We start from the raw sequence: 21,933 nt of genomic DNA, 5'->3' as shown, positions 1-21,933 counted from the left end.
ACTAAGCTTTTGTTGTCCTGCAGACCAGTGCCTTTCAGTTATTATTTTTTACTTCATCTATTCTTAGCACTACTCAAAACTGAGTACATATTTCGCTGTGGGGTAAAGACTAAAAACATAGCTATCCTTGCCTTCAGTCCGTCAGAAATAAGCTCAGATCAGCCAGAAATTCAGCATTTCTTTTTTGTAGCTGCCAATGGCTCAGAGAGTGCCTTCGGTTGAGTCTGGCCAGGACACGCATCTGAGCCCCAACTCCCCATGGCTGCCCTTGTCCGCATCCCTGCTCCAAATCCGCTGCTGGGCTAGCACGGAAGCTGCCCGCGGGTAAGGACAGAAGCGGCCCGCTGGTGAGCACGGCAGCAGCCCGCACAGTCCCCCATACTGCCGGACGGGCCGGGACTGGGCCGGGGCAGGCCCAGAGAGATCGCCCTCTAGCGAGCGGTTGAGGCAAGCGCTGCCATGCTTTCATGGGCCGCCGAACCGCCTCTGAGCCGCGTCCCCGCCTTCGCTGCCGCGGCTCGCATTTCGGGCGCCGGGCCCTGCTAGTGCCGGTGCCTGCCTCGGGGAGAAGCCATAGCACCGGGGACTTGGCTGGGGCATCAGCCAGCTGAACTCTGCAGGGGAAACAGCCCTCAGGAACAGGAGTCTAAGGAAAAACATGTTCTGGAGAAGAGAGTGGCACGTCTGGCCCACGGTTTTGGGGAGCCTTATGCTTGTGCCGGGGTCTAAGCTAGTGGTGGAGAGACACTGCTTTATGCCACCGCTCTGAGAGAACAAAATAGATATTGAAAAAATATATCTTGAGTTTCACAGAGAAACACTGAGAGTGCACTCAAGGTGTTTGCCTTGTTTGTATTTTCATGAGACTTGGAAATAACAATATAGGTAGAGGGTGTGAGATGCCTCAGAATGACTACAAACCTGTCACTATTTTCTTTTCAATAACTATAACATTTTAGATTTTTACAGGAGAAAACAGCAGCATCAGGACTACCCAGAAATTTATGGGCCATTTAGTAAGCTAAATACTCTCTTAATTACCTTATTCACAGCGTACATTACCTGTTGGCACTGACACAATTCAAATCTCATTTTAGAAATTCCTCCAGGCAACAACCATCATTATGAATTTTTAAAAGTGACTGAATGACTCAGCCTCCAGATTTGGCTGTCCAGTGTTCTGCATTGCCTCCATAGAACCTGTACTACCTTTGACACAAAAAATGACTGTGGCACAACCTTTCTGTAGGTTTGAGTTTAAAGTCACTTCCAGTTTTATCCGTATTGCTTCCACATCTAGCCACAGGGTGACAGTTTGAAAGCAGCAACGAATCCAGTGGAACCCGTGAAAAAGAATGGAACGAGGAGACTCTGGGTCCTGTTGCATCTGGAAGCAAAGTACTTTACTGGCCTGTCAAGGGTGCTGTCTTACCTGTGTATCCAGCTGGTGAAATCCTGGCCTCCAGCAAAATTCCAGCTGAAATTCACTGGGCAGGGATTCTGTCTTATAAAACATCTTGCACCTGATTTGCAATTATTCTGCACTGCATGCTGGCACTGTTGTACCAGTGCTGACTGTGTGTTAAATTATATAGATGATATACTCAGCACACATCTGCTGATAGATATGTGGAGAAAATAATAGACCTCTAGCTCTTGCTAAGGTCAGTGAGAAGACAGAAAATAGAACAAAATCTCACTTTGACATGCTTTTCTGTGCACCCAATCAGCAAATAAGAGGGAAATACATTCTTACTGTCTTAGCCAGGTTTTCAGGTTTTTTTTTTGTTTATTTTGTTTTGCAGGGAATAAATCAGCCTTTAGGAGAAAGCAGATATGGGTACAGACAAACAACTCAAACATTCAAACTCAAACTCACTTGAATATCTCAGTCTATGCATAAATGGTATTTCAGAGCATCAATTATCGAAACAGTTTGCATCTACAACATCGCAGCTGCAATGTGTTAAGCCACTAATACATTTGGGAGAAAAAAAAGAAAACACTCAAAAAAATCTAAGATGCCAATGAAGTCTTTGGCACTGTTAACACTGAATAGTTTAGGTGAAAACTACTTAAACAAGTCTGAGAAATGTGCTTTTGGGAAACCTACCTTTTGCACTGGAACAACAGACAAACATTCCCTTGTTCTCCTAATGATAACGGCTTTTGATAATGGGAGCGAAGTGCTGTGAGACTCATTCTCCAACGAGCAAGGACAAGGTGAGAGGAAGCAGCATCTTGTTCCTTTATAAGCTGAATCCCACATCACCTCATGCCATTTCTGTGGCATGAGAGAGAAAAGTACAAGCATTGCTTTAGGCACTTGTGACTAATTTTTGGTCTCTTATTCCATAAAAATATGACTCCTGGGAACTGGAGAAAGATACATAAAACCCTCTAACACGTTTTCTTCCCTTTGTCTATGTAGATGGCTGGGAGTGGAGCAGCTTTAGTCTTTCCTACATTTCTAGGTCTATGATTCTACCTTCAGCCAACAGCTGTCTCCAGAGCCAACTCAAGGTTTCTCTGTAGTGCAGGGGGGCTGAAGGGGAAGAGTTGTGTGTTGTGGTCTCTGGCATGGCAGAGTAGAGAAGAGGATGGATGGATTTTGAATTTTTCACTGCCCCTTTGTGTCCCTTTTGGCACTTCCTGCTTTCTGTACGTTGTCTTTCAGGTCCCTTCCAACCCAAACCATCCTAGGATTTTAGGAATTACTTCTGGTTCCTCCTAGCCATGCTACAGCTGAGTGCTTTGACTGCCTCTGTACCATGGCAATAGCTAATGTTGTCTGGTTTCTGCCAGTTGTAGAGTGTTCAGCCATGGAATGGAAATTAAGTCTAGGACACTCTAGGCCACAGAACAGTGGTCTCTTTAGTCAGACACTTCATTTATGTGACTTACTAGCAAGTTAAGCCTTACCAGCATTCCTGGAAGTGCAGCTGCTGTATCCCTCCTCACATGTTCCAGCTTTGCAATGGGTTGGCTTATACACAGAGTCAGGCTGTCTTGCTGTGCTCTGTATTTGGTCTTGTGAGAATGGCACAGTGGTCCCAACTCAAGGGTAGCAGGGAAGGATGTCTGTGATGTCCTGCTAGGTGGGTCACAGACCGACAGCATCCACTTCAGCTCTCTCAGGTACAGAAGCCTGGCTGTTGCTTTCCGTGGGTTGTGCTGCACCCACTGGGTTACCATGTGTAAAGCAAACACATCTTATGTGCCCCTGAAAAGTGAACATTTTGGTACTTGCCCTTAGGGAGAAGTCCACATGTTAGGCAGAGGAACCCAGGTTTCAGAGAGGAGTATGCACTCAGACCTGGCCCAAAGTGACACATCTTGCTCACATTTGTATGTTACCCCATTCTCAGATTAGCCTGACTATCCCTGGACTACTGTCCCTACCCACATTCTTACTGACACAGAAATTAAAGGTCCTGAGTCCTACCTGACCACCCCATCTCTTCTTCCCTGATTTTGGCTAATAGCATCTTCAAAACACCTTGCTTTTATGCTATTGTCTCACTTCATACGATGCAGACTAGTTCCTTCCCTGATTTTCTATTTGCCCCTCATTACAAGAGAGATACTGAGGTGCTGGACTGTGTTCAGAGGAGGGCAACAAAGTGGGTGAATGCTCTAGAGCACACATCCTGTGAGGAACAACTGAGGGAACTGGGGTTTTTTAGGCTGGAAAAGAGAAGGCTCAGGGGAGGTCTTACTGCTCTCAACAACTACCTGAAAGGAGGATGGAGAAAGGAGGTGGCTGGAATCTTCTCCCAAGTAACAAGCAACAGGACAAGAGGTAATGGCCTCAAGCTGCACCAGGGGAAGTTTAGTCTGGATATTAGGAAAAATTTCTTCACCAAAATGATGATCAGGCATTGGAACAGGCTGACCAGGGAAGTGGTGGAGTCACCATCCCTGGAAGCGTTCAAAACCCATGTAGATGAGGCCCTTAGTGATGTGGTTTAGTGGTGGTCTTGGCAGTCCTGGGGTAAAGGTTGGATTTGATGATCTTGAAGGTCTTTTCTAACCTAGTTGAATCTCTGATTCTTTCCTGTCTGTCATCCTTCGGGATGGAGGACAACATCATCTTGTTTCTCTGCAAGTTACAAGGATATTTAAGTTACTGAAACATTACCTGGATATTGAATCTATTAGGGCAGATTCAAGAAATGAATGAGAGAAAAAAGGGCTCTGAATGTGAGATTTCATTCTGCAAACTGCTATGTGATTATGCAAAGCTGTTCTCTTATGTTTTCTGCCAGACAAAATATGTAGACACTTTTCTTGCCTTTTGGAGGGGAAATGCTGTGCATGTGCATAAATGCTGTGTCTCTCCCTTGAATTAAAATGACAGAGCTGGTAAATTGCACATTGCTGGGGTGAGCAGACTGGCAGCTCAGTACTGAGCCTGATTTCACAGCACATTGCTTGTCTCAGCAGCAAGGCATCCTGGAACGGGCTTGATCTGGTTTTTGGTCTGTAACTCATTGTGTAAATGCCAGCCAAATTAAAGCAAAGCAGATGGGACAAGTCATTTGAAGATTAATGAAGCGACTTGCATTAAAAAGTAACTTTAGATATGTATTTTAATGAAAAAGATCTTTTCTAGTTCATAATGGTTGGTCAAAAGAAAAGGATCAAGCAGTGAAAAATCGCTAAAGCTTGGCAGAACATACCTACAAAGAATTATTTGAAGCGATTAACTTTTCACAGAGTTAATCCCCATTAAACTGAATTATCAAGTAAAAGACTTAATTTCTCTCTCAGGTACCTGCACTGCTTGTTGAATACTACCATTTTTTCCTAAAATGCAGAAGTAAAGAAAGCAAACTCTGAGAAATTCTTTAGGGATTACTCATAATGCAGTCTTAATGTGCTCAAGTTTTGATTTTCCTTTGGCATTTGCAGTTTCCATCAAAACTTTGCAAAACTTTTCCTGAACACTGACATTTCCCTTTTTATAACTGATTATACCTCATATGAAAGAGAAATGAGTATCAAGAATCAATACAGTAACCAAGTGATTTTTGTTTTACCACTACAGAATGCAGCTCAGCCTTAAAGATGCTCTGAGAGATGCCCCCCTGCTCTAAAGAATCTCTAAATCTTTATTTAAAATTTCAGCCAATCACAAAGTGTAATTGTAAAGTATTTCCTGTAGTGCCCTAAGCTCTGAGCTCAGTCTCTCAAACTGCATAGGTGGTCCACAGGAAGAAAGCCAGGCTTGCCTCATGTGCTGCTCTGCTGCTTTCTGAAACTGCTGCTTTTTGTGCAAGTCGTTAGCAATGATCACATACTAAGAGACTGTTCAATAGCATTTTAAATGCAGAGATTGGAATTGTGTATGAGCTGTATATGTACATTTGTATATGTATACGAATTGGAGGTACTTAAGATGCGGGGAATCACACAAACACAAATTACTACCAGAGTATTGTAGACTGGTTCTGCAAAAAGCACACAACATTTGCAAGAGACAGATCAGGATTTTTGAGCTGTTGGAGTAACCCATCCTCTTCATTTTTGCACAGAAATTGCAACATTCTTCTTCTGGAGTAAGACTATGCATTTCAGGGGATAAGTATGCAACTGTCCAAGTCACAAGACTACTAAATGGCATAATTTAGAGATCGACAGAGCTATCTGTGCTGCTCTTCATATACAGAGTTTTTCCATGAACAAAAATTAGAGGCTGTATACGTGACTGAAAACTTTCTCAGGGATGATTTTCTATAAGAAATGTTAGAAGGCAACTGTTCAACCCTGCTTCCACTCCCCCAAATCCAAAGCCTCTCTTCTGTGACTTTAAGCACCAGATACCTGGTAAAGTATGCTTTGATGCACAGCCATCCCTCTATTGCACCTCCAAACCAACTATCATCTTAGAAGATCAAGCAATTATCTCTTGACTCAGAAAACCTTTCCCTATCTGTTCTCTTTTGTTCTATAAAGAGCTTGACCCCCATTTCAGTCCTTTGCTGAAGTTCTTTACTGAATAAGAAAGCACATAATTTCAAGCTTGTTCTTATGCCCCTACTAAATCTTAAAATGAGAAAACTATGAAACTTAGAATTGTGTATAATATGAGAACTAGATTTGATAATATGAATCCAAGTACACTGTGTCTGAGTTGATTACATATGGGGATGGGTTGTGATCATGCAGGTTATTAGCTGTATTTCTGACATTTAGATGTCAATTATGCTGGCTTTTGGAATTGGATTGATTTTTACAACAGAATGTCATTATAGTGCTTGCAGTGACATCAAGAACAGAACTTCAACTACTACAGAAGCTCATTAGAGATTCACATAAGAAGACAACTAACACGTGCTGTTGCCATGGAAACAAGATGGAATATTATGAAGCAGTAGAGCCCATATCCAAAATAGAGAGGACAAAGTCAGAGCAATTATAGCACAAGACTGACAGACTTCTTATTTGCCGCCTATATGGGTCAAAGCAAAACTTAGCTCCTACTTTTTGAAATAAAAATTACCAGTGCAGTTGTAGGACTCTGGCTTCAGTTTGTACTTTTCAAACACAATAGCTCAGTTAATTTAGCTTATGTTGTGTGCAAGGAAGGAGGCCAAATGGAGGCAGAGGCACCACAGGAGGTGTGTAGGTGTGGTGATGTACAAAGAACAGACACCACAGAATAGATAGAGGAGTGAGTGAAGTTCAAGCCAGGCAGCAACATACTGACAAAACAGAGGTGAGCAAAACCAGCAGAAGGAAAACATCTGGTATGTCATTAAGGTGCAGAAGAAAAGCTAGTTTCAAATGCACTGGCCAGCCAGTGTCAGCAGCCAGAATGCAAAGGGTAACATTTCTGTGATTTGCATCAAATAGGTGAGTATCCTGGTTTCTCATGTTGCCTAGATAATGAAATGGTTTTGGACACACTGGACACACTGAATGTATACAATATGTAAGCAGTCTAAATTCCCAAGCTTCTGCTTGTGACTGCCTGGTCTGGAGATAGTTTTCATCACTGTAAGACTTTTGCCAATTGTCTCCTAGTACAGAGTGCTAGCTAGTGAGTATGAATGCATATATTTTTGTGTGTTTGATTACTATACCCCAAATACATAAGAATTCTATGCTTAGAGAAGCAAGAATTTCATTCACACACTGGTTCTACCTTTAAGAAACATTTTTAAATTCAAATCGAAGGTCTAGGAACCAAGGGTCTGTTGTAATGCCTTTGAGCAAAGCCACCATGGCAAAACATAACTTAGGAAAGATAAACAAAGAGTAATAGGGTTTTAAGGCGTATTCAACAAGCCTTGAAGGCTGTGCTATGAGTTTGCCGTTGCAGAGTTACTGTGAGATTCAAAAACACTCAGGAGAAGGATGAAAGGGAAAAACATTATAGTACACAAAAGGCTTGTGAGTGCCTACAGAACCAGGCTTTGGGAAGCCTTCCAATGCCCACATATGAAAAATGTGGTATGCCACTATTTAATTATTACAAACTTCATAAACTGTCATCCTCTTAAAGAGCTCATGTTTCTGCCAAGTTAAATGGCTTCAAAACTTACAGGTTACATTCACTGTTTCAACTCTGATTAATTCTTGAGTGGTTCTGTTTTGACTGGAAAAAGACGAGAGACACGGATTTTGGGAGAAGAATCTGAATGGAATATGAATTTCTGCCGCAAAATTTTATTCCAGTAAAACATACAAACTCTAATAGTAGTGAGTACATTTATGAGAAGTAAATTACTGAACACTTTGTCAAAAAGAATAATACTAGATCAATTTTTTCACTAGCACTAGTCAAAGAGATAAAATGTGATATAGTTGACAAAAATACTGGAAAATAACATTATTTCTCAACTTTGCATATAAACTTTCTTTCCTGAATTATTTAATACATTTAAGTAGCAACTACTTCTTTTTCCCTGTATTTTTTTTGTGCTTTTTTTTGAGTACATCTTGCTCTGCTTGCAGGGCTGCTTCCTGAGCTTCCAGCTCTTCTTGTTTTCTGCGCTCAGCCTCTAGCAGCTCATTGCGGTACGCTTCCCGAATGTTGCGAATTCTGTCCCGTCCTTCATCTAAGGATGCCTAGCCAAAAACAAACAGCAATACCCCCCAAGTACATGAATCTTGGTTTCCTCACTAATAACTGCATTCTTCCTGTTGTGTTTCTCTTTGGAACTCTGTAAGTACAGGGAGTACATCTCCCCTTTTATTTTCATGTGTATTTCTATTGATTTGTCACAGTGACACTGCTGTATGTCAGTCTTTTCAACATGAAGGAGAAAATTCATTAAAATATTTTAAAAATTGCTGACATAATAAGCTAATTGTGTGAAAGGAGGATAGGCAACAGATTAGGTACCTATCTGGGTCTAGTCCCTCTTCAGTTACTGGCTTGCTTTTTTATTTTAAACACGTCTCTTAAAAACTTGTTTTCAGAAATGCCTAAATAGCTAAGAAGTTCCAGTCTTTTAAGGGACTAAAGGAGCTAAAATCACATTGACTGTCAATGAGACTTTGGGCAAGTGGGACTTGGATACTTCTGAAAACTTCTTCCTTCACATTTCCATCCTGGAAAATGGGAAAACCTGGTTATCTTTATAGAGTTCTCTGTGGTCTAAGGATGATAAAAAACGTACAAGTGCTAATGAGCACAGTATGCATATTCACAAGTAACTAATTTTAAGTTTGTACTGTGAAACACCTTTAATGGGTATACTTTCTAGGAGACTAGAAACTACTCAATAAAAATTTGTGCTTCTAATATGTGATTATGTTAGTCACCCAAAATCATAGCAGCATCTGAAAACCTGGATATGCATTCCTATTGAGATCAATCAGTCACTGTTAGAGAACTGTGGCTCCTTGCAGACTTGTAGTTAAGTAATATAAATCAGACTGTCTGGGAACTTGTTAAGGATATGTTTTCGAGCGACTTCTGTAGTTAGATTGATTTGATGTAAAATTATTTTTACTGTCTCTTATCCTGTTTTAAGAGCTCTTAATCCAACCGATTGCTGATGGTCATTGTATCACCACTGTGTAAGAATCATTTTGTTCCTGCTGACAATCAAGGGTAAATCTGATTTTGTTAAGATATTTGTACTGATTTCATGTGCAATACATCGCCTGAGTTAATCCTAAGAATGGATCCTATACTAATTTATTATTACCAAATTTATTATTTATCAACTTTTTTTTTAGTTAATTATTCCATATTTTTGTTTGCTGGCATCATGCATATTCCAAGAAAACTCCACTCTCTAACTTTGCTGTAAGATGCATTAGGATCAGCTCAGCCTCCTATGTAAATTAACTTGTTCTCTATTACTTTCCAAAACATTTTATACAATTCTATAACCAAAAAAATAGCCAAACCAAAGATGCTTTATCTAATATGCATCTGGTCATGTATGTCAAATGCCTAATTTATTTCCATTTATAATTGTCCATTTATGGTAATATTCTTAAATAGTGTTTTTGCAAAGAGCTGTATCAAGAAAGTACTAAGAAGATCATATTAAGGAAGTTTTACAGTACTATTTTTTTTTTCCCCTAGAACCTTTAGTTTTCACCTTTGCCCAAGCAACATTTCAAGCATGTTCACTGTTTCTCATTACTGGTACTGAATACAAAAATCTTGAGAATGGTTCATCAAGATATTCACACTAGTGGTGGATGTCACAGTAATAGTTACTTGAGATTAATCTTGAAAACCTACCTGCAGGTTCTCATACATTTCAAGTATATTTTTCTTCAGCAGAGTTCTGTCATTTTGTTCTTGTTTTCTTTGTTCCAAAGCCAGCTCTCGAAGCTCCTTAAAATGCTTGATTTTTTCTGCTTTACTTATCTCTTGCTGTTGAATGATAAACTCATTTCTTAGCACAGGCTTTGCCATTGTTTTTCTGAAGGAAATACAAAGATATTTGTCTCATTTCACGTACAGGTATGGGTGGTGTATATTTTGCTTAACACCTTATGCATATATTTAGTTTATATACTGCAATGTCACCAGTGTATGGTTAGACATGGTTAAGGAGTCACACTTTCTCTGCTTATATATATAACACTGATGAGCAAGTACATTCTGAGGCCAGGTCTTATACTTGAATGCCTACTTTAAAAATATTTGTAAAATCATCCTCACCTTTGAGCATATGAAAAACTCCTACATGTGACCCTTATTTTTAATTTGCAAGAAATATATTACCAGAAGATTTTGATATTAAAATTCAGCATTGAGACAAATGTATTTTGATTTTTCTTTTTTGCCATGGCATAATGGCAGCTAAGTAGATAGCATATTTTTATAGTTTGACTTAAATGACTAGTGTAAAAGTCAAGGAGTTGAAGACAAATGAAATGCTTACAAGACTCAAGCCTATGGAAATATTTTGCCATATTTTCTTCTGTTTTAATGTTATTCACTTCAGTTTCCTGTTCAATTTAAAATTAAATTTGGAGATTTTTCATCACGCTCTAAGGTCTGTTGAAAATCAATGAGCTGCATAAATGCCACATTGAATACAAATGAACTTAAACTGAACTGGTTCTACCTACAGCACAGCAAACATGCAACTGCATGTTTATGAGCTAGGCAAGTTTACATCAACACAAGTAATAAATAGCAGTTTTTTGAATAAATTAATATAATTATTTCAGGTATTAGCTATTATTAACTGAACTTCATTGGTCAAATATATTATTTGAATCTAATATCACATCCTGGCAACCTTCATATGCGCTTCTTTCAAGATGACCACTGAAATTAACGTATTTGCCTGCACATGCATTTTCTTCAAATTTTCATGTCACATACTCATTACATGCAGTGCAATGATTCAGCACCTTTGACCTGTGTTACTTTAAGGAAAGGACATAATCATAAATTGATGTAGGAAAGCACTGATTTTAAAACACATCCATGCCAGGAAATCAAAGCTGAAAGCTGTATCTTGATGCCATCTACACTTCCGCATTCACAAGTGAGTGATTTTGTGTAAACAACATAAAGGGCAGGTAAAACGTGGGCCAGGATTTTCACAGCAACTTTAACACGCGTGTGATAGAATTGTAGCTTACTTCAATGAAACGAGAAGGATAAAGTCTAAATTCACATCTATTATTCTGCATCCAATTACAGATAGGATACACGTGCATAAAATATATTGCATTTAGTAATGTCTACATATGAAAATCTTTAGCCAGTCTTTCATTTTAGTATTTCACTGGGAGTTAATTGTTCTTGCTGCAGTTTACCTTATGTAAGGACTAAGGTCTATAGGCTTCCATTTGTTTTGCTGCATCTGTAAGCTTGAGTCAGTATCAGCCTGTGATGCTTGCATTCCTGTGGCAACAGAATCTACAACGGAACAGATTAAACAGATTAAACTGGTTATTCAGTTATGATAGGAGGCTCCACCTAAATTAATTCTTTTGGCTCAGCAAAATGCATTATTACATGAGAATATGGCTTGGAGATGATATAATATTTCTGCCTTTTTACTTTGAACAGTCATGATAGAATCAAGGACGCTGCAAAAAACCCGCATATGCTAGAATGAAATTAATATGTATATTTTAGCAAAATCCACAGTACTCAAGAAGGTTTGTAAATCTAAGCAAGAACAATCAATTTCAAGTGTCTAAAGAATATAAGAATAACTTCTAATCAGCAAGGAATTCTTTTATTTAAAAAAAAAACAAACAAAACCAAACCACCAAAGAACCAAAACACACACACTCAAATCTGATTGTTCAGCTCTGGCTATAGTTTAAAAAAATTATATTCCCTTTTGGCAGAGATTTATCTTAGGAAATACCAGTCTAAAGAAAAAAAGGTCCCATGACAACCTAAAATTGTCATTCTGAAGTCTTAGAATTTCTTTAACCACACAGACAGTAACCGTGTTATGCTTTAATGTAGCATTCTCACAGTAAGATGACACATCTGGTATTAAGCATGATGCTATACTGTGATTATTCCAATGTTTCCATCTTTCTGTTCATGTGGATGTGCTGAAAATGCTTGTGAAATGTGATGAGATTTAATGGTGACTGCAGTAGTTTGTTTCCATAAAAACTCTCTTATTATACTACTTACAGTAGTAATCAATTGAAACATTGAAAAATATTACTGCAATTTTCTCACAAAAAAATAGGAAAAACAGGTTTTTGAGAATTAAAAGAAATTACTGTCTGTATATTTACTGTCTATGACTGAAGTCCTTACCCATTAACTTAGAGGAAATGGTACTTCTTTAAGTTCCTTTGGAATGCGAAAAGTAACTAATGATGTGCTTGTCTAAGGTGAGGATTAGTTCTACTTTAACTTCTGAAACATTTCCAGACGGATTACTTACCCGACTGGCAAAATATTATAAAATCATAGATTAGTTAGGACTGGAAAGGACCTTAAGATTCTCTAGTTCTAATCCCCCTGCCTTGGCCAGGGACACCTCACACTAAACCATGTCATGTCACCCAAGACTCTATGCAACCTGGCCTTGAACACTGCCAAGGATGGACCGTTCACAACCCCCCTGGGCAAAATATTCCAGTGCCTCACCACCCTCACAGTAATACTAATCTTAAGAATATTAATCACAGTATTAATATTAATCATAGTAATATCAATCTCAACAAATTATGTACTGGTCACAGGTTCTAGTTCCATGTACTGGAGCCATAACCAGATACTGTCACAATCAGACGGGGTACTATACTTTCCTTTTTGTGATGGCCTGATCTCTGCATTATCCTCAGAAGAACAGAAACAACAAGCAGCTTTGCACCCAGTGCAGATTTTCATCAGAGTCCAGTAATTGCCACAGAATATAAAAAGAGACTGCATAGAAGCTGTAACCATTAAATAAAATTAGGCAACACACAGGGAAGCTGCCAGGAAACTGATGCTACTCAGTATGCACATTTTGACACCTCACTTCCAGACACTGTCTATAAACAGTTTCCACAAGCATTAACAACAAATACACCCATTAGAAGTACTAGTGTCTTACTGACATGCTATGTCAGCTCCTAAACAATTTTTTAATATTTCTACATTAATGACATCTGGTAACAAACTTGGAGTTGAGGGAGTAGGTATTTTCCAGTGAACTTCCCAAAATTTCAGGTTATTTTAGGGTTAGAATTCTAGTACAGAAGGACTGCATAAAGTTTGCTTAAGGATAACTTAGCAGCCTCCAAGAACTGTGAAGCTGTATCTGTGTCTGAAAATAGAACAATGCAACAATTAAAACAAAAAGGATGAAAAAGATAAGTGACTAAGCATGCCATTATGCATTTGGACACTTTTTATCGGGGCTGTTCTATCCACTTACTATCAGTATTTAATGCAGAAGTCATTTCTAAGGAGCTAGATGTGATGAACATGATGAATCAAAGACCTGCTTGACAGAAAGTTGTACCCTTACCTCTTTCTCCTGAACTAGGTGTTATACTGGCAGTCTCAGTCCCATCTGTGGGCTCCTCTGAACAACCCACAGCAAACTTATTAATAAACCGCATGCGTTCCTGAAAAGCCTAGAGAACAAAGTTTTAATCCAGATAAGAAAGCTTCTATTGAATACTTTAAATTCTAAAGAATTCTCAAAAGTAGAAATCTGTAAGTAGTTAATAAGACAGTAAATCTTCAAATCCATTGCATTAGAGTTATGATGCTACTTCATATTACTGGTGAGTATATTTCATTGATCTATGAAAATATCACTTCTAACAACAGGAATACTATTAATGAACCACTGGGGTGAAAAAAGCGTATACATAAGAGGACCACATTTCATGTCAGAGACATATTCAAGCCACATCTCCAATAGATTTTTATTTTTTTTTCTGAAATAATAACCTGTCAATATTAAGCATCCAATTTTTCTAGTAACATTTTGGAACCTTTATTTGTTTAGTTTTAATGTGTTGAGTAGAGGAGAAATAAATTAGCATTAGTACTTAAAAGTTCATCTTTAATTTCTATCAAGTGTGTAATGCGTATATGAATAAGAACCCCTAAATAAAGCATTGTGAGATGGTACTTCAGTAAAATGAAAAGTAGGGAGTACACTTTGAATGCTTCATGCGTACTGGCTATATTTAGTACACATCTCAAATGAGGAAATGATGCTGTCAGTAATAAACCTAATAACACCAGAATGCAGTATCCAACTCTGCCTGGGGCTGGAATCAGAAATGATGTTACAGTTCCCATTGAATTAGTCCTGAGAAGTTGAATACTTTACTTATACTGAAGATCATCATACAGTGGAATACTGAAAAAACACTGATCTTTAGGCAGTTTAAAATAATTTTTGGATTAAATAAAAAACCCCAACAAACCACTCCCTCCCAAAAAAAAAACAACCAAACCAAAATGCAACAACAACAAAAAACCCCAACAACCAAATAAACCACCCATCAAAAAAACCCCAACCAAACAAAAAAAAAAACAAAACCCTGAAAAGCTGAGTGCAGGGTCAGAAAACATTCACCAATTGCACCTTCTTAGGGAAATACAATTTTCTCCTAGGAGCTCCTGAATTAGTATTGCTTCTCCGAAACAGTGAGTTCATACAGAGCACCATGTACAAACTCACGGGTAACCTGCAACCCAGAATGCATTTGGGAATCCTGGCTGCAGGGAAGGTTTGACTGATGATATGGCCAAGTGTTAGTTCTTCAAGATAAATCTTTCTGGCATGTTTGCAACAGTGTATGTCTCAGTAGAATCTGTTCATGCTAAACATTAAACACTTCACAAGTAGCAGCTTTGCGATTGCGTAAAGGTAGTGGGATTTCTAAGGTTAAACTTTGTTTTGTAAGGTAGAATCTAAAGTCGCAGTGATCTGCAGAAGTCTAAAGTAGATGGTCTGGATTCCTGTATAGAATTCATGCACAAGATTGGATATAAGGAGGAAATTCTTTCCTGTTAGGGTGGTGAGGCACTGGAATAGGTTGCCGAGAGGGGTTGTGAATGCTCCATCCCTGGCAGTGTTCAAGACCAGGTTGGACGAGGCCTTGGGTTATATGGTTAGTGTGAGGTGTCCCTGCCCATGGCAGGGGGGTTGGAACTAGATGATCTTAAGGTCCTTTCCAACCCTAACTATTCTATGATTCTATGAAAATCACTTTTGATTCTTTAAGCTGTGTCAAATTTCCTGTCTTCCACAGAGTGGTGAAGAGGACAGCCATATGAAGTCAGGTCTCTGTTGTGGCAGCTGCTCTACCACCACAGCAGCTCCTGGAACTTGTGAAGAAACATCACTACAAAGACTGCACTCTGATATTACCTTGATAGCTCTTCCTGGCTCTGCAGACTCCCATGCTTGTTTCATGGCTTTGATCTCATCTGCTCGCTGTGTGTCTTTCTTTACCTCCAGAATGTCTGCCTCTCTCTGTTCACTAACTAGACGTAAAGTCCAGTGTGGTTTGTTTGAAGCAGCTTGCTGAAAGTGAAGTATCATAAACATAATATATTCATTAGTATACATCTAACACCACTATTTAGGATGAAGGTATGTTTCCGTACCCTGGTAATTCTCCCGACTGATACACATTTCCATTGGTAGACTTTGACATGCATTACTACACAATCAGTGGCTGCCAAAGAAAGATTACTTGGCAATGTCTAGAAGCAATTTGAGGTATTTTGTTTACATGCTTCCCTCCACTCTCATGCAGCATGCTCCACACTTCCAGTTCTTCTGAACACTCTGTTTGAACAAGGTATTTTGCAGTGATTTTCTCATCTTATCTTCCTGTCATTTTTCCTTTTTTTCCTGCCTTTTCATTTTTCCTCCCATAAGCTTTTTACTAGAAGTCTTATTATACTTAACTAGGCTTTTTGTGTAGAAATACATCTCTCTGTCTTATGAGGCATCAGGAATTTTCCCAGTCACTTCTCAAACTCTAAATCACCCTAACCGATAGCTTCTCCAAAACTGTGGGGTACAAGTAGTGCCTGAAATCTAGGAGACTATTCTGCTGTTTGACTAATGAACAAGATATTGTGTTGCATATATTTCTGGAAATTCTACCATCTGCAGAAGATTTAAGCCTAGGATATAGAGGTAAAGACAGGAGTTTAGCTTTTATTTGAGACTAAAAGTGAGCATCTTCTTTATCTGTAAGCAGTCCCATCTCTAAACCTGCATCTGTTTTAGTGGCAGCCTGAAGAAATCCCAAGAACCAACACCCCAGAACCCCTAGTATACCCCATAACTGAAGCTGAAATCTGACATAGCCTGAATCTACATTGCATTTCTATGGTCAACAATCTCAACTGCAGCCACTCAGGCACTATTCTGGAGCTCTATATAACTACGTGTGGGTATGAATCATTGGGAAGTTTGCTGAACAGTAGGTTTAGTCAACAAAACAATTCAGTAGAGATTTCTCATGAAAAACTCTTTGGAGATGCTCTCCTCTTGAACTACCTGCCATCAGACAGCAAAATTCCCAGCAAAAGCAATACCATTAAATGAGGAGCTGTCAGTTTCTCCTTTGTCTTCCATTAATCTGTTTGCAATCCATAAAGTCAATTATTCCTTTTAAGGCATACAGGCTGGCAGTAGCCTTTCAGTCAAGCACAGAACACTCAGGTTATCCCACCACAGGTGAGAAGAATTTGTAAGCAGGTAACAATTTTTCTAACACTGCATATCTGCAAGCTAATGGCAACTGCGACATATGAGATGGGAACTGACTATAGTTGAAATACCTACTTCATCTCCTGAAAACCGCTACAGTGGGGGACTAATGGGACACGAAGATGGTGAATTCATGGAATTTAATAAACCTTCAGAAGAGACTGAAATTAGCTCAACAAAAAGAACAATTAATAGCTGCTTTATACATAAACAAAGAAATATGCAATTACATCTCTAAACACAGGATGCATGTCTTTTACATGTGTAGTTCAATCTCGGGTATAAAGCTAAAAAGGTGGCAAAGCAGGGCACAGAGAAATGAAAGGGGATACGCTAGAAGTGCTAGTAATACTGATCTTGGTACAATGACGGCACATTCAACAAATGCAATTTTTGGTTTTGTTCTCACCTGAGATTCAGGTGGAGAAACAAGAGGTAGAATTGATCCTCTTTCCTTATTGGACTTCTCTTTTTCTGTCTTCTCAGATGCCTTATCTTTTGTTTTTCTGGTTGTTTTACGAGCACTTGCAGACTTATGTACATCAGAAAAACTGAGCGTTAGAGGAAAGCTGTGCTCCTCATGCTTTTCCCCACGTACTATTCAGATGTGGTTATGATGCATGATGAATTAGAGAATCCATTGTCATCCATAAATATATTTCCCCGTATAATATCCAGGGTGGAATAACAGCACAAAACAGCCATACAGAAAGACAAAGAGAAGTCAGTTAATTAGTTGGCACTTTGAAGTACTACACTAACATTTGTTGTGTGACCAAGAAAGAGCATGGGTACAAAATAACTTTTAAAGGTGGATATATCGTGACAGCTTTATCTGTCCTAAATAGCACTTTACCCAGGGCTTAAATGCGAGTTTGCCACGGTTCCGGCATACCTGTCACTGCATTTGTTGCCTTGTGCCTGGGTCAGTCCAAAGATGGCAGTGTACAGGATCACAGTCTGACTCTTACTTCTTTTATATAGTCTCATACAATCTCTGTCAGTGTTATGCACTAGACTGGTCAAAAGCTCAAAATAGGTAAAAACTTACTATCTCATATGCTTATACATCTGAAAGTGTGAAGAGCAGAAGGGAAGGTACACCCCACCAGAAATTAAGGAAGTTAAGGCAAAGAACCATATTTGAGATTTGATGAATATTTAAGAAATTCAAAATTATCATTCTCAGAACTGAGAACATTTTGTATTAATTATTTTATCTGTACATGTATATGCTGTATGTATTCCATGTATGTGAATTAAAGATTGTGAGAATTGACATTTGTGACACTTATTTTGCACTGTCTTAGCTGGGGGGAGTTGTTAACAACACTTGTTACATATAATACTCAAGTAAGTAAAAAAGCAAGTAAATAAATAAATAAATAAATGAAGCAAGCTATATTAGTGTATAGCTTTAACAGCATAAGGAATATGTCAACTGAGACAACCTGGAATGAACCCACACCACTATGAGAAAGATTAAAGATCTGAGTCTGAAATCTCTATTTTCGTCCAACTTCATACTGCTTGAAATGTTAAACAAATGCTGAAAACATAGATTTAGTCAATACAGTAAAACAGGGGATTTCTCTTAGAAAAAAAAGAGGAAATGAGCGACTCTTTTACAATTTGATAATAATAAGAAGATACCTTTCCCTTAATGCTATGCTTTTCTAACTTCTTTCCACTAAGGACAAATCATTGTGCTGCATGATTAATGAGCTTTGGACCAGATCTGCAATCTCATGGCCAAAATTATCTGGATATATCAAATTGTAAATATTATAGAAACATATTCATAATACACATATAACTACACAAATATGATATAAAATTGTATTACATCATACATTATACATGTGTTTATATATAAATTGTATTATTCCTTCTGATGCTACTTAAATAATGTAAAATGGCACCAAAGTGCTAAGCTTAAATTGATTCAATGCTACCACAGCATACATTAAAGAATGAAAGCAAAAATTAAAGTGGTCTCCACAAATATTGCAGATACTAAAAGAACTCCAGAGGAAATGCAAGTAAGTTATAATATCATTACATAAATGGCTTTCCATTTAATTTCACATTATCATAACACATTAGCACCATAACTCAGGCTAGCGTACATGCATTATTTAGTGAATTATTAATTTTTAAAGATAAATCATTTACTGTTTATAGAAACACTCAAGAGACATCCAGTGTTATTAGCTAAATGATATCAGACAAAGACTTGTTATGTTATGGGATACTACAAGCTTTGACTGGCTTCTATATTCTACATTTCTGAATTTTAACATTTTGATCCTCTGGACTTATTCATACACTGAGAAGTTAGTAAATAACAAACAAGCATATGACAAGACAGGCCTCTTATGCACACACTGAGAAGTTAGCAAATAACAAACAAACACATGAAATCACCAGGGCTAAAATGAGGTTTCCTGCTTTAACTCCAGAGGTCATGTACTACTACACAAGCACAGCTACAGGCTGCAAGGAGACTGGATTGAGAGTAGGACAATTAGGAGAAGGACATGGGGGTGTTGGTTGACAAAAAGCTCAAGATGATTCAGCACTGTGCACCTGCAGCCCAGAAAACCAGTTGTATGCTGGGCTACATTAAAAGGAGCCTGACCAGCCATTCTCCCCCCTCTGCTCCACCTGGATTAGTCTGTTCAGCTCTGGGACTGCCAACATATGAAGGATGTCAGCTGTTGGAACAGATTCAGAGGAGGGCCACAAAGATGATCAGAGGGCTGGAGCACCTCTCCTACAAAGAAAGACAGGCTGAGAGAGTTGGGCTTGTTCAGCCTGGATAAGAGAAGGCTCCAAGGAAGACCTTGCACTTGTACCCAAAGGGTGCCTTCTAGAAATCTGGAGAGGGACTTTTTACAAGGACATGTACGGATAGGACAAAGGTGAATGGCTTTAAGCTGATGGGGATATTTAGATTAGACATTAGGAAAACACTGTGAGGGTGTGAGGCACTGGAACAGGTTGCCCAGAGAAGCTGTGGACACCCCATTCCTGGAAGTGTTTAAGGCCAGACTGAATGTGGCATTGAGCAACCTGGTCTAATGGAAGATTTCCCTGCAGGGGGGCTGGAACTAGAAGATCTTTTAAGGTCCCTTCAACCCAAACTATTCTGTGACTTATGACTCGATGATATAAAGGCTTAGCTCCTTTAGCTAAAAGTATGCTGCACTGCGCAGGTTCCCCCAGCCCTCCTCCCTCCCTCAGCAGAGCAGGCAGTCTCCCCAGTTTTGCAATCATCCCCCAGATGTTCCTGGAGGACCACTAGCTGCAGGTTGGCACTATATCATGCAGCCCATGAAATGGTTGACTCTGAGGGAGATGTGAATAGCTCCTCAGGGCTTTTCCAATAACAAAGCCAAGCAACTGCTTTGTATGGGATGTGATAAGAAGAACGATTCACTTAGTCTAATGCTGGAAGGGGCCACAGTGATCATCCAGTCTGACGTCCTGTGCATGACAAGCTGAACAATTACATTAAACGATTCTTATCTTAAATATATAACTTCAAATAACAGATTCAGATACCACAATTGTTTTATTTGTTTTTTTTTTTTAGGCAAGATAGACCGCTACTCCTGATTTATGAAATTAAGATTATTGAAAATGTATGTTACTCATAGGTAAAATACAGAGGAGTCTTTTCAAGTTTTCTTTGAGAAGATACTATGCTCTCAGTTATTTGAAATATAGCACTGAATATGAGCATTTAGTGGGATTACCCAGTAGATGGCAGAAATGACTCTTGTCCCATGAAAGACTTTCAGATTTGGTTACGAAATGATTGAGAAATTCAGATGTTGCTTTTCCTGCCTCTAACTGGACCCTCAGTCAGAGATATTCTAAAAAGACACCAATATCAAGAATCTTTCTAATGCTGGGATCATCCAGACATTGAGGTTGCATAAAAATACACCAAGAGAGGAGGAAACTACCACTGTGGTGCAGTAGTAGAGTGGAGTTTTACAGCATGGCTTCAGGGTCTACAGGTCTGTAAACTCTAGCACCATCAAATATCCTCAGTGACCTACTTTTTGACATGTCCTGGGCTCAGCAGTAGCAGTCATTTTTTTCCTTCTTAGTGGCTGGTGCAGTGCTGTGGTTTTGACTTTCAGCCTGGGAACAGCGCTGATAACACTGATGGTTTTAGTTGCTGCACAGTAATGTTTACTCTGACCAAGGACTTTCTGAGCCTCACGCTCGGCTAGGGAGGAGGGGAAGATGGGAGGAAGCAGAGACAGGACACCTGACCCAAACTAACCAAAGGGTTATTCCATACCACAGCATGTCATGCCCAGTATAGAAACTGGGGGCAGTTACCCAGAACGGCTACATCACTGGTCAGGTCAGGCTGGGTATCAGTCGGCAGGTGGTGAGCGGTTGTGTTCTCTTCTCTTGCTGTTTCCCTTATCATTATTATTATTGGTAGCAGTAGTGATTTGTGTTATACCTTAGTTACTGGACTGTTCTTATCCCAACCCATGGGAGTTACATTCTTTCGATTCTCCTCCCCTTCCCTCCAGGAGCAGGGGGAGGAAGGAAGGGGGAGTGAGCGAGTGGCTGCGTGGTTCTGGGTTGCTGACTGGGCTTAAACCACAAGTGGTGAATCGCTACAGACAGGCAAGGTAAGAAAGAGAGAGGGAGAACTGAATACCCTGTTAAACATCTTGTGAAATCCCGCCCTTGGCATGAGCCAGCAAGTTCTCCGGTGGAAAACGAAAACCTGTGGGAGAAAATTTCCCATCTTTGGAGCTAAAAAAGGAATGCTCCAAAGGATATTACCTCTACCTTTTCAAGCCTGCCTCTACTACCTGAGTTGGTCACACTGCCTCCCTCTGCTATTCCAGTTGGATAAACAGCTTTCTTGTATCAACAGCTAATACTCTTGAGTTAGCTGAAGACAACATATGAAATACATGCTGCAGATAGCATTCAGCACACACTGATAATTCAATTCGGGTTTGTGACAGTTGCACGATAAAACTTCTGATCTTACTACAAGAAAAGTAAAACCAAACAAACCCAAAAGGCAATAGCTGGAAGTCATGTATACGAAACAAATCTTAAAATAATTTTAAATAATTTTGTTCACATAGTCAAACAACTTAAAATGCTATAAGCAGTTGCAAGATTCCCTGATATTTTTTCCACTTTCACACAAGAATTATGATCCAGGCCTTAGGGTTTTTCTAACTATTTTTCCATTGAAGTCTTGCCCCATTAACAGCTCCCAATGGAAGTG

At 39.1% G+C, this 21,933-nt stretch overlaps 1 protein-coding gene across 3 annotated transcripts in view; it reads right to left on the bottom strand.

Annotated features, from left to right (window-relative positions):
- Positions 1 to 2,036: 2,036 nt before the first annotated feature.
- Positions 2,037 to 21,933, bottom strand: part of ADGB (androglobin) — a 114,090-nt gene continuing 94,193 nt past the window's right edge. Inside the window, exons 30-35 of one of the 3 annotated variants that reach the window (XM_061471485.1) lie at positions 17,062 to 17,249; positions 15,294 to 15,449; positions 13,428 to 13,536; positions 11,251 to 11,353; positions 9,713 to 9,896; positions 2,037 to 4,102 (exon numbers count right to left, since the gene is read on the bottom strand). In XM_061471485.1, the coding sequence (XP_061327469.1) occupies positions 3,956 to 4,102; positions 9,713 to 9,896; positions 11,251 to 11,353; positions 13,428 to 13,536; positions 15,294 to 15,449; positions 17,062 to 17,249 (887 nt within the window). In that variant the 3' untranslated portion in view covers positions 2,037 to 3,955. The other 2 variants (XM_061471484.1, XM_061471486.1) reach the window with 2 other exon arrangements.

Source organism: Pezoporus flaviventris, unplaced genomic scaffold (assembly GCF_033815535.1).
Source record: "Pezoporus flaviventris isolate CSIRO_AGI_PZ_B2104156 unplaced genomic scaffold, CSIRO_AGI_Pfla_v1 ptg000066l, whole genome shotgun sequence".
Lineage (NCBI taxonomy): Eukaryota > Metazoa > Chordata > Aves > Psittaciformes > Psittacidae > Pezoporus > Pezoporus flaviventris.
Note: the sequence above shows the minus strand (reverse complement) of the source record. Positions and strands in the feature narration are given on the sequence as shown.